Source organism: Manis javanica, chromosome 3 (assembly GCF_040802235.1).
Source record: "Manis javanica isolate MJ-LG chromosome 3, MJ_LKY, whole genome shotgun sequence".
In the NCBI taxonomy this organism is placed as follows: Eukaryota; Metazoa; Chordata; class Mammalia; order Pholidota; family Manidae; genus Manis; species Manis javanica.
Window position 1 is genome coordinate 121,522,719 of NC_133158.1, and position 13,731 is coordinate 121,536,449.

The following is a 13,731-nucleotide window of genomic DNA, read 5'->3' on the forward strand; positions in this document are numbered from 1 at the left end:
TCTCCGGGCTGCAGCTGCCGCTGCGCCCTGTGCCCTCTGGAGAGCTCCGGCAGCCTCATCCACATCACTGATGGCGCCCTTCTCTCTCCCCTGCCTGAGACCTGCCTTACCCTAGGCATGTGCTTCACCGGCAGCCCTTGTAAGAGAATGCTACCGCCTCCCCCACACTCCATGGACACACCGTGGCCCCGAAACTTCCCAGTTCCCCTCTCGGACCATTATTCCTTTCAGGTCACTCTCCGTTGTGGTTCTGCCATCCAGTCCTATGGCTCTATTCCCCCATCATCACTGTTGAAAATCACTCCCCTTTACTTGTTGAAAATTCTGGTACCTGGCTCAGAGTTACCGCTTTGCCCACATCCTGCTGCCATCCTGAGTGTCATCTCGCCCGTGTGGACAACTCATCCAGCCCACTGCTTCCAAGTTCCTCTGTCTCCTCAGATTCAGTGACATTCACCTCACTTCACTTCCTTGACCCACACTTACAGCTCCGCCATAGGTCTTATCTTCACCCTGGACATTTCTCCCACCCCTAAAACTTGAAATCTCACCTATTCATTACCACCTTGTGCCTTTCCACATCCCATAGCTAGTTATTCCAATGATATCCATGACTTGATCAGCTCCCCTTGTCTTTTCCTTCTTCCCTATCCAACTTTCATTTTCGGAGTCACCACACTGGCCGCTCTCGCTGACGTCCTCGGCTCCATGATTCACTGTCTTTCACTGTGTCCCCGGCGGAACCGCGGCCCCGACGATCCCAGGGTGCACTGCGTGGGCCTCCGCGCAGGCCTCTCGATCAGGTCGGCGTCTCCGCAGGTTCACGTTCTCCCCGCCAGCCTGGCCTCTCCGGGTCGGCAGGAGGAGAGAAGACTACCGCCGGGCCAAACTGCAGAACCACTAGTTAAAGCATCTCTTATCCTTTATTTACTCCTCTCAGTAGAGGAGGTTCTTGATCAGATTTAATTCCATGGCAGTTAAAGACAATAATTTGGTAGGGGAGCAAGACTCCTCGCCCATATCTGTATGTGTTTAGTGAGGAAAAATTAGGAAACTAAATTCAATATAAATACAATATGTATTTATGTAAACACAGTTACCATCAGTGGGAATTTTGGTGTTTCAGCACTTTCTTTGGGAGAACTTTGAGACCACAAGGTTGTGAGAAGTGAAGTCAGAAGCTAAGAACTTTTTGAAAGAAATATATATTGTGCTTTCATGTATGCGTTTGTTTCAGTGATTAAATAAAAAAATGTCAGTTTATTGAACTAAGGAAGATCTAAAATTTTAGCTGGGACACCTCTAAAGAGCATTAATCTGGTCCACTTTGTGACTTGAATCGTGAGTTGATTTGTAGCCCTCAGACGCGCTCTGAGAGGTGAGCACCGAAGAACTGTGCTCCACCTTCACCAGGTGCCTTTCCTTCCCTTCTCTTTTTTCAGGTCTGAGACTTCACCTACACTATGTGACACTTTACAAAGTGCTTTCACATAACTTCTCATTAGTCCCCATGGTCCCTGTGAGATTGTATTTCTATAGTGTCAGAATTTCACATGAAGCTTGGGACTGAAAGCTAGGAGGCCAGGGTTTTGAGCCCCACTCTAGTTCCTCTTTACCCAGGCTAAAGTTGAGGATACACATTGCTATACCAGTCAGAGCTATCCAGCCTTCTTGTTACTGAGTGGAATGCAGATGGTTGGTTAATTTGGAAAACTAAATGTTTTTAAAAACTTAATATCTTATTATATCAATTTAATAAAACTTGGAAATTAATTATATTCCAGAGAAACTAAGTCAGTGACTTGCAGTGACTGATAACAAACATTCTGTATGCACAACCAACCCCCAAAGCTAGTCAGTGTGAAGTACAGAAGAGTAATATGTAAATAATTTTCACAAAACTGTTTCATCCACAATGAACCAGCTAGGTAACAGACAACCTGCTGCTGTAACATAGTAATCTCAGTGGCTGAACACAGTAAAGATTTATTTCCTCCCTGCTCTTCAAGATCATTCTAGAATCAGATTACTTCCCAGCTAGTGGCTCTGCTATTTTCCTGGACAACGGTTCAGCAAACTTTTTCTGTAAAGTGCCAGATAGTAAATATTTTAGGCTTTCTGGGCCATATGGTCTCTTTTGCAACTAGCCAACTCTGCCATTGAGAACAAAAACAATGCCATGGACAATACAGAAACAAATTAATGGTTTTCATTCCAATAAAACAGTATTTATGGGCACTGAAATTTGAATCTGATATGATTTTAATGTGTCACAAAATATTGTTCTTTTGTTCGTTTTTTTTTCAACTATTTAAATGTAAAAACATTCTCAGCTTGCAGGCTGTACACAAATAGGCAGTGGGCTGGATTGGGCCTGCACCCATAGTTTGCACACCTGCTCTGAGGTCTCCTCCAAGGCCTCAGAGTTGTTCTCTACATCCTCTATGTTCTGGTGGTAATGAGGATCTTGTGGAGATTTTTAGGGGCTGCCTGTGATCCCACACCACCCTCCTCCCCTACTTCATTAACCACAACTAGTCTCAGGCCCTACTAGGATACAAGGGGTCTGGAAAATACCGCCTTCTGTGTGCCCAGGGTGAAGTGAAATGGTATGGGGAAGGAACAACAACATCTTGCCATCAAATAATTTTCCTACATTTTCTGTTCTTATTACCTTTGCTTAAAATATTACTTCTTTCCTTTTCCTTTCCCCATCCTGGGTGGTTCGACTTCCCTGATCTCACCTAATTCAATATGCTCTTTCTGCAACTATTTCTTCAAATATCTTTATCTTGAAGCTTTCTTGATTCATCCAGCCAAAAATAATCTTTTTCCTTTGAATCACCAAACAAATTTGAACTTCTCATACCACTTTACTTTATAGAGAGGATACCTGTGAACTTTTCTTCTCACCACTAGATAATAAGCTCCCTGGGGTCTGGTACCACTCATATTTTTAAATAGCAGTTTTTTGAGATGTAACTCATATACTATTAAATTCATCCTTTTAAAGAGTACAACTCAATGTAAATGGTGCAGCTGCTATGGAAATCAGCATGGTAGTTCCTCCAAACACTAAAAATGCATTACATAAGATCCAGTAATTCCACTTCTAGGTATATAACAAAAAGCATTGAAAGCAGGGACTTGGACAGATATTTGTACACTCATATTCATAGCAACATTATTCACAATAGCCTAGAAGTGGAAGCAACCCAAATGTTGACTGACAGATGAATAGATAACCAAAATGCAGTATATATATACAACAGGATATTATTCAGTCTACAAAATAAGGAAATTCTAACATGCTACAACATGAATGAACCTTGAGGAAATTTTGCTAAGAGAAATAAACCAGTCACAAGTGAACAAATACTATATGATTCCACTTATATGAGGTATCTAAAATAGATGATATCCTAGAGATAGAAAGTAAAATGGTGGTTGCCATGGGTTGGTGGGATGGAGGAATTGGAAATTATTTTTTAATGGGTACAGAGTCTCAATTTTGCAAGGTGCAGGAGTTCTGGAGATGGATGGTGGTGTTCATTGCTCAATAATATAAATATACTAATGCCATTAAACTACATACTTAAATATAGTCATGATGGTAAATTTTATGTTATATGTATTTTACAATTAAAATACATTTTAAGTATACATTATGCCACCAAAAAGAATACAGTTCAGTGATTTTTAGATATTCATAAATTTGTACAGTCATCACCAAAATCAATTTTAGAACATTTTCATCACCCTAAAAAATAACCCTGGACCTGTTACAGTCAGTCCTCATTGCCCTTTCCCCCAGCACGTGGCAACAGTCATCTAGTTTCTGCCTCCATGGATTTGCTGATTACTGGACCTTTCATATAAATGAAATCATACAGCACATGGGCTTTCGTGTCAACTTCTTTACCTTAGAATAATGTTTTTAGGTTCATCAATGTTGTAGGATGCAGCAGCACTTTATTCCTTTTTATGGATAAATAATACTCCACTTTATACCACCTTTTGTTCATTCACTCATCAGTTGATGGACATTTGCTTTGTATTTACTCCTTGGCTATTTTGAATAATACTACTGTTAACATTTATGTACAAATTTTGTATGGACATATGTCTTCAATTCTCTTGGGGATATATATACATATTTCTATCTACCTACCTACCCAGGAGTAGAATTTCTGGATCACATGGAACTCCATACTTAATATTATAAGGAACTTCCAAACTGTTTTCTACAGTAGCTGTAGCAATTTACATCTGCCAGCAATGTGCAGGTTTCCAGTTTCTCTACATCCTGGCCAGAACTTGTTATTGTCTGTTTTTAAAAAGTATATCTCTCCTAGAGGGTATGAAGTAGTAGCTCATTGTGGTTTTGGTTTGCATTTACTTAATGACTAATGATGTTAAGTATCTCTTTATATGCTTATTATCCATTTGTATATTTTTGGAGAAATTTTTATTAGACCCATTGCCCAATTTTAAATTGACTTGTCTTTTTGCTACTGAGTTGTAAGAATTTTTATATATTCTGTTATAAGTCCCATATCAGACATATGATTTGGAAATATTTCCTCCCATTGTTTCTTTTTCTCTTTTTTATAGTTTACTTTTTTTGTCCTTTGAAGCACAAAAATTTTTAATTTTGATGTCCAATTTATCTATTTTTTCTTTGTTGCTTATGCTTTTTGTGTAATATTTAAGAAACCATTGCCTAATACAAGGGCATATAGTAAATAAGAGTTTATGGTTTTAGCTTTTCAGTCTATGATCCATTTTGAGTTAATTTTTGTATATAGTGTGAGGTAAGAGTCAAACATTATTCTTTTGCATGTGGATATCCAGTTGTCTCAGCACCATTTGTTAACAAGATGATTCTTTCCCCATTGAATTATGTTGGCTCCCTTGTCAAAAATTGAATGGCCATAGTGTATGAATTTATTTCAGAACTCTCAGTTCTATTTCATTGGCCTATATGTCTATCCTTAGGCCAGTACCACAGTGTTCTGAATATTGTAGCTTTGTCATAAGTTTGGAATTGCCAACTTTGTTCTTCTTTTCCAATATTGTTTTGATTATTCTGGGTTCCTTGTATTTCTATTTGAATTTCAGGATCATCTTATTCATTTCTGAAAAAAATCAGTTGGATTTTTTTTTTTTTTTTTTTTTAGGAGAGCAATGTACAGGCTTTTATTCAGAGATATAGTGAAAGGACAGAGCTCCCAGCTCACGCCAGGAGGGGACAAGAGAGTCCCCAGTTGGATTTTTTATAGAGATTATTTTGGATCTGCAGATTAATTTGGATAATATTGCCATCTTCACAATATTGAGTCTTAAAAAAAAGTATTTTGATCCATGAACATGGGATGTCTTTCTATTTATTTAGGTCTTTTTCAGTTTCTTTCAACGATGTTTTCTGGTTTTTAGTGTACAAGTCTTGCAATTCTTAAATTTATTCATAAACATTTTATTCAGAATGCTTTAATGCTATTGTAAGTGTAATTGTTTTCTTAATTTCATATTCAGATTGTTCATTGCTAATATATAGAAATACAATTGATTTTTTATATTAATCTTGTATCATGCAACCTTGCTAAACTTGTTTTTTAAAACTTAATTGTGTGTGTGCGTGTGTGAATTCTACTCATTGTTATATGTTCTGCAGCACTTAACACAGTGCCTAGCCTTAACTAGTATTCATTCCATGTGTATTCCTTGAATTGATCTCTTTAAAAGCCACATTGTTACAGGAGCTTTCCATTCACTGGGTAATTTTCTAGTTCCCACTACCACTGAATCATTTTTCTCCTTCACTCTTATCTGCAGGCCTGGGAACAATGGGCCGAGGTATTGTTGTTTCTCTTGCAAAGGCCAAGATCCCTGTGATTGCTGTAGAATCAGACAAGAAGCAACTAGAGGCTGCTAACAAGATAATAGCCACTCTTTTGGAAAAGGAAGCATCCAAAATGCAACAGGGTGGCCACCCTTGGTCAGGACCAAAACCAAGGTTAACTACATCTATAAAGGAGCTGGGTGGTGTAGATTTAGTCATTGAAGCAGTATTCGAGGAAATGAACCTGAAGAAGCAGGTTTTTGCTGAACTGTCAGCCATATGCAAGCCAGGAGCTTTTTTGTGCACCAATACTTCAGCCCTGGACATCGATGAGATTGCATCTTCTACAGATCGTCCTCATTTGGTCATTGGCACCCACTTCTTCATACCAGCTCATGTTGCAAAGTTGTTAGAGGTTATTCCAAGCCAATACTCTTCTCCTACTACCATTGCCACTATTATGGACTTATCAAAAAAGATGAAAAAAGTTGGGGTAGTTGTAGGCAACTGTTTTGGATTTGTTGGGAATCGAATGTTGGGACCTTATTACAATCAGGCACATTTTTTATTAGAAGAAGGCAGTAAGCCAGAGGAGATAGATCAGGTGCTGGAAGAATTTGGATTCAAAATGGGACCTTTTAGAGTGTCTGATCTTTCTGGATTGGATGTGGGTTGGAAATCTCGAAAAGGGCAAGGTCTTACTGGACCTACATTGCCTCCAGGAACTCCTGCCCGAAAGCGAGGCAACAGGAGATATTGCCCAATTCCTGATATGCTCTGTGAATCAGGACGATTTGGCCAGAAGACAGGTAAGGGCTGGTACCAATATGATAAGCCATTGGGTAGGATTCACAAACCTGATCCCTGGCTTTCCAAGTTTCTGTCACAGTACAGAGAAACCTATCACATTGAACCACGGAACATCAGTCAGGATGAGATCCTTGAACGCTGCTTATATTCACTCATCAATGAAGCATTCCGTATCTTGGGAGATGGGATAGCTGCTACCCCAGAGCACATCGATGCTATCTATTTTCATGGGTATGGATGGCCAAGGCACAGGGGTGGGCCCATGTTCTATGCTTCCACAGTTGGGTTGCCCATAGTGCTAGAGAAGTTGCAGAAATATTTCAGGCAGAATCTTGATATTCCACAACTGGAACCTTGTGACTATCTGAAAAAACTGGCTTCCCAGGGAAACCCTCCTCTGGACGAATGGCAAACCTTGGCAGGACCCTCCAACAGTAAACTGTAATTCAGCCTTCTAGGTTATGCCTCACATGCTGGCATCAGGTAGTGCTCACTGAATTTCATTGAAATTCAATCCAAAGATTCAAAGTAAGAGTGTTCTGAAATACACAGCAAAAAGAATAATTGGCCAACTAAACCTCTTTTGGTCTTCTATCCGATCATACTAATGGGCCAAATCTTTAGGAATGTGCTTCTTATGCCTCTGAATCTGTCCCTGTCAGATAAATTATTTCAATCCCAGTGAATAAACTTGTGGTAATACCCTAACAGCTAAGGAGAGAGCCTCAGAAATAAGTTGATGTTTCCAAGTGCTTTGATCATAGAGAATGTCATCAATTAATTACTGATAAATGCAATGTCATAAATTCATTTTGACCCCTTTTAACCTCACACACAGCACTGATGGGAAATCTTATGGATCCTTCATTCAACAAACATTCATTGTGTACCTCCTGAGCATCATGCACAGCACTGGCAGACTAGAGTCCAGAGGAGCATTAACCCAGCACAGAAGCCTGTGATGAAGTTCAGTCCACAACCTCAGAGGTGGAGCGGAGGTAGATAGAGTCAGCAGGGAAGGTCTCTGTGACTGAGCATGGGAAGCTACTCGAAGAGAGGCAGGGTATTAAAGGCAGAACAGTATTGCAGCTGTAGGCAAAACAGTTGGGAACTGGTGAGGGAGCCAAGTATTTCAGACTAGAATGGGAAATCAGAGTATTCTGGCAAGTCATGCTCAACATAACGCCTCTTTTCAAGGCCCAGTCAATGTGCACAGTTGTGCTTTCTTCTGGCCGGGGGGCTCAGTAATGTTAATAATTTCCTCAAGACCAGGGAGTGTCTACAACCTGGCCCTTCTTTATTCTTCTGTTCCTGAAGAAATAAAAGAAAGTAGTAAGTGGTTGTCCTAGTGTAAGAAGGGATCTTAGAGTTACAATTAGGGCTCTAATTTCCTCTGATTCTGTGATAGAGAAATGTAGAGAAATGATGCCAGTTGCTTTGTCATAAGCCTTTGTGATGTTGAGTATAGAAATGGTGGAATCTTGAAAAAAATCAAATTATTGCAAAAAAATTCTATATAATTGTATAATAATTATAAGAGTTCTTCTCTTTTTACTTTTCATGTGATTAAAAGTTGAGGGGCTGGTCATCACGAAAACTTGGAAACACGTTTTTATCAGGATTATTCATAATAGTCTCATATTAGAAACAACCTAAATCTCTGTCAGCCTATAAATGGATAAACAGTGTTTGTATATAATATACAAAAGAATATTGGCCATAAAAATAAAACTGAAATGCTGATACATACTACAACATGATGAACCTTGAAAATATTATGATAAATGAATGAAACCAGTTGCCAAAGGCCACATATTGTAATGGGCATATGAAATGTCCAGAAAAGGCAAAAATCTATAGAGACAGAAAGCAGGATAGAGGTTGCCTAAGGCTGGGGTGATTGAGGGGTGGAAAATGCAGAATGACTGCTAGTGGGTACGGGGTTTCTTTTTTGATTGATAGAAATGTTTTGAAATTATTGTGGTGATGGTTACAAAATTCTTTGAATCTACCAAGAACCACTGAACTGTACATTTGAAATGGGTGAATTGTATGGTATGTGAATTATATCTCAATAAGGTTGTTAATAAGTAAATAAACAAACAAATGGGGCCAATTTGTTGTCCTTTGGTATAATACAATAAACTATTTTCACAATATTTTCATTAGCGAACCCAAAATTGTATAAAGTTCTGATAGAGAAATCCTGAATGAATATGGTATAAGTTTTCCATTGTAAAAAACAAACAGACAAAAGCTACCTAGAATATGCCTTGAACTGTAGTTAAATCGAGAATAATTTTTGAGAGGTATATTGCTGGGTTTTATTATAAATTAATCCGTGAAATTAAAGACATCAGTAATGTAGTAACTTTGTCTCCAAAGTGTCTTTTCAAATTAATGCTTACACACACAAACACATAGGTTAACTTTTTCTTCTTTAGATCTTGAGTAGATTTTATTTTGGGTTCTTAAAACTCTTTTTCACCCTACAGTAACCTCTAGATTGAGACTTTGAAACTAGAGCGTCCATGAATGGGTTTTATGAGTTAATAATCCCTGAAATTTATGTTAATGTTTGTGTATATGGATATGAGTGCATTTCTTAGAAGAGGTACCACATCTGACATCATGTTCTCAAAAATGCCTACGACCCAGGTTAAGATTAAGGACCAAGATTCTGTATGTAAAATAGGAATAAGAAATATGAGTTCATTCTTATTTTATATGTAAGTAAGCAAAACTAATTTGTCGGGTCCTACATACAACAGTGGTTGAAATGATGAGCCTTTCTAAAATACCCTAGCCCATCCATGAAAAATATACTTGTTTAAAAGGCTTACTTTGTTGTTAATTTAAAAATTATCTTTTAAAAAAAACAGTTTCTGAAAGACATTTTTAAAATGTGTTCTAATGGTAATTGACACTGATGAAAACTGTATATTAGAAGCACTCTTGAAGCTTTGCCATTAAACTCCAACATTAAAGATGAGACTTAAGATGTTCTTTAAATCAGTAAAGCCACCATGCAGCTGCAGCTGCTATTTATTCATTTCCAGTAGAACAGGTGTGCATGAGAGAGATAAAGCAGGGATCCTAAACAATCCTGATTAATCACGTTACAGAATTATGTATGCAAATTATACACCACAACACTGTAGGAACCTGGAATTTCCAGAATCTTATATTTGTCTTTAAAATAAACCCCTAGAATATTGCAGGCTCAGTATATTGTCTGAACCCTCTTGGGGAGCCATTGATGACATTAATATAAATCAAAGTCTCTGGACTATGTTTAAAAACAGCTGAGAGAACAATATTCTTTGACTTGGAATTATCAGTGCCATCTGCCTATTTTGCTGCCTCATACATCCTTTGACATTAACAGACAAGTTACACAGCTTTCTGGCAGGACAGTATCATTACAGAACTCTGAGGGACATCAGTCACACTGTGCTCCAAGGGGTTGACATTCATATAGATGTAATGTGAGTAGCACCCCCTAGAGTTGTGCAACAGTATTGTGTCCAGGACACTCCAAATACAGTTCAAACCCAACACATTTCTCTTTATTGCTATAAGGATTGTTCTAAACAAAAGTTAACAAAAGCAGAAAGTCTCTTTTTAGATTGATGTCTCCAATGGAACTAAATTTTTTGAAAGATTACATCTTTTCTGTTCTTAGTATTGTTTTTTTTCTAGCATCCTGAGAAAGAACAACATGAGAGAGATGAACATGACTTTTAATTCCAGGACATTTCAATTGTAATATTTATTTGTTCTCTTTCACCAAATTGAAAATAGCCTGCTGGAATGAGTGCCTGAAAGCATCTAATAAGAGGACATGAGCAGAGCTGATGCAATCTATCTGGCACAGAGCTTTCACTATAGTTAGGGTTATTCCATCTTCTCTAAGAGGAAGCAGTTGTTAACAGAAACAGTGATAATTCTAGCCATAGTGAGATCCTTAGGATCGGGTAGGGCCAAAGCATTCCCAACCAAATCATAAGTGCACTTGGATTCCTGATGCCTGCCAAGGCCTAGAAAGTTGTTGATTTGTAAATTTTGGCAGAGACTATTGGCTGTCTCCCAATGTTTCTCTTCTGTAGTAATAAACTTCCAAGTTTTAGCTGAGCATTTGATTGCTGAAAATATACAATATATTTATCAGATTCTCTTGCATCCAGCTGTGAACATATGACTCAGATCTAGACAATGGGATGTAAGTGCATGGGTCACACGTGCTTGGGGGAATCTATGCCTAAAGTCAGATAATGTGCATCCTTTGCCCTTTTTTTTTTTTTTTGCCTCTCCTCCATCCTGCTGTCAGGAACACAGATGTGATGGCTGGAGTTCAACCCACTATACTGGACCATGAGGACAAAGGCTATGCCCTGGAGATAGCAGAATGGAGGGCTATAAAGATCTTGGGCTCTGAGGACCTCATGGGGCAGATTTACCACTCTGCCTTCCAACAGTTAATTATGTGAGAGAAATTAATCCCTCTCATTGGTAAACTGGTGTTATTTAATTATCACAGCTGACCCTAATCCTAACTAATGCGGGTGGGGTCCAAGAGCTGTGGGATTTTTTTTTTTTTTTTTTTTTTTTTTTCGAAATCGCGCCTTTCTCGAAACAGAGTCATGGTGTTAGGGGCGTGAGCTGTGGGATTTTTAAATTTTGTTTTTGTTTTTCTCAGTGCCATAGGTAATTCTAAGGTACAGGCAGGTCTGACTATCTGGACACATTAAACAGGATTTCTCACAGAAAAATTTTTTTTGCCAGTGATGTTTTTCAACTTAATATTGAGTTGCTCATAAATTTTTATGTTGTGTTTCACATATAATTGCTATAGGCAGTCCATGGAGATACCCACTATGAATCTGAGAATAGAGATTTAAATCAACATTTAGTAGGAAACAGTCTCACAGGTCCACATAAACCTCAAACTGACACCTCTTAATTAGAGATTAAACACAAAAAAAGTATGAATTATCAGAAGAGATGGTCGAAAATGGCACAAAGTAAAAGAAGAGTAGTTTCAGAAGCAGTTTCAGCACTGATCAAAAGGGAGGTGGTGAATCTGGGGTGTACAAACTTTCTGCTCACTAGATCAGAGATCTCCATGATGGGTGCCCCTACCCAAGGAGGTGTGAAAATTGATTCAGAGAGGTACAGGCAGAAAATATAAGAACTACTACTGTGTAGAGAAAATGAAAGTTCCTATGGCCAGGATTCTCACCTGGCTCTGGTTGGCTTGCTCACAGCACATGTGTGGGCAATACATTATTACTGACTCTATATGAAGAACTCCGCCCAGTACTCTGGACTGCATGGCTGCAGGAGAGCAGAGGCTGGAGTGGTGGCAGCGCCAAGGACAGAGACTGAGACAACTGCAGGGCAGAGAGGCCCAGAGGCAGAGACGAGCTTGCTGCATGCAGACTCGCTCTGAGGCAGATGGGATTGTAGTTCTTGACCTGCCACCATGTAATAAAGTTGGTTATAAACCCTTTTGCCCCAAAAACATTCCATTGTCATTTCTAGGTCTTGCTGAATCCATAGTGAACTTGCCTGGGACTGAAACCCTTAGCCAAGTGTGGATAAAATGAGAGTTCCTGTGGCTAGGATTCTCACCTGGCTGTGGTTGACAAGCTCACTGCATACCTGTGGGCAATACATGGCTGTTGACTCTATAAAAAGAGCTCCACCCAGTGCTCTGGGCATGACATGGTGGCAGGGCTGCAAGGCTGCAGGAGAGCAGAGCAGAGGCTGGAGTGGTGGCAGCACCAAGGACAGAGGCCCAGAGGATGGCTGTGTGGGACAACTGCAGAGAGGCCCGAGGATGGCTGTGCGGGATGGCTGTGCGGGCAGAGGGGCCCAGAGGACGGCTGTGCAGACAGAGGGGCCCAGAGGCAGAGACCGGCTTGCTGCATGCAGACTCACTCTGAGTGAATGGGATTCTAGTGACTGACCTGCCACCTGGAAATAAAGTTGGGTATAACCCTTTCACCCCAAGAACGTTTTGCTGTCATTTTCTTTGTTCACATGGAATCCATAGCGAACTTGCCTGGGGCTAAAACCCATTAGCAAGACAGCAAAACATACTGCTACTTATTTTTGCTAAAAAATAATAAACCAACCTTTATTAATATTGCATATACATGTGGACACTGTTGGCCTGTCTTGTGAATGGATTTCAACCCCAGGCAAGTTCACTATGGATTCAATGTGACCAAAAAAATGACTGTAGAACGTTCTTGGGGCAAAAGCGTTTATTACCTGGCTTGTTCTCCCAGCAGTAGGTTGAGTACTAGCATCTCTGCCTCCACCTAGAGCACTGGGCTGAGCTCTTTATATAGTGACTCAGTCAATAATAGCTTATTGCCTATGGGTGTGGAAGCAGTAGCCTAGCAATAGGCCAGTTACATCATTAAGCGGTTCAGGTTCAATGAGGATGCTGGCCATGGGAACCCCAACTTTCCCTACATGACCTCACCAAGTTGCATCTCAGACAGCCGCATGTTAGAAATGTAACTTGAGGGAAGAGGGCAAGTTCCAGAATGTACAGAGACTGAAAGTGGCATCCTCCCCCTTTCATTTATTTTCAGCATATTGAGAAACATGGCAAAATATGTGTGTCCGGGTCAGGGAATGTTTAGACTAATTTAATTTTACTCAATTAACTTTCACAAAAGATTCCTTGAAAAAAAGCACAGTTGAAGGTAATGCAAATGATGCAGGCTAAAGTGAGCCACAGGAAAGTCACAGAGCTGGTAGTTCTTGTATCAGCTTTTTGTCAGGTGTATCGTAAGATAGAATGGTTTAGTTAGATCTGGCAAGAAGTTGGCCAAAAAGCTTTGGAATTATCAAGATTATTAGAAATGTTGATTCATAACCTATCATTCATGATGAAGCTTGCCCTAAGTGTGTATTGTATCTTATAATATGGTTAAGATAATTGAATAATATGGTTTTAAACCATTATTAATAAAATGTTTTACTATAGTACTTAATTTATCACTTCACTTACAAATTTCCACTTTGTCATTTTATAATGTACATTTATCAATATAATAGTA

The 13,731-nt window shown here is 39.2% G+C and overlaps 1 protein-coding gene across 2 annotated transcripts in view; it reads left to right on the forward strand.

Moving 5' to 3' along the window:
- EHHADH (enoyl-CoA hydratase and 3-hydroxyacyl CoA dehydrogenase) overlaps positions 1-9,023 on the forward strand; it is a 41,886-nt gene extending 32,863 nt beyond the window's left edge. For both annotated transcript variants that reach the window (XM_073231967.1, XM_073231968.1), the window contains one exon: positions 5,836-9,023. In XM_073231967.1, coding sequence (XP_073088068.1) covers positions 5,836-7,097 — 1,262 coding nt within the window. In that variant the 3' untranslated portion in view covers positions 7,098-9,023. The remainder of the gene's footprint in view (positions 1-5,835) is intronic.
- The last annotated feature ends 4,708 nt before the right edge of the window (positions 9,024-13,731 follow it).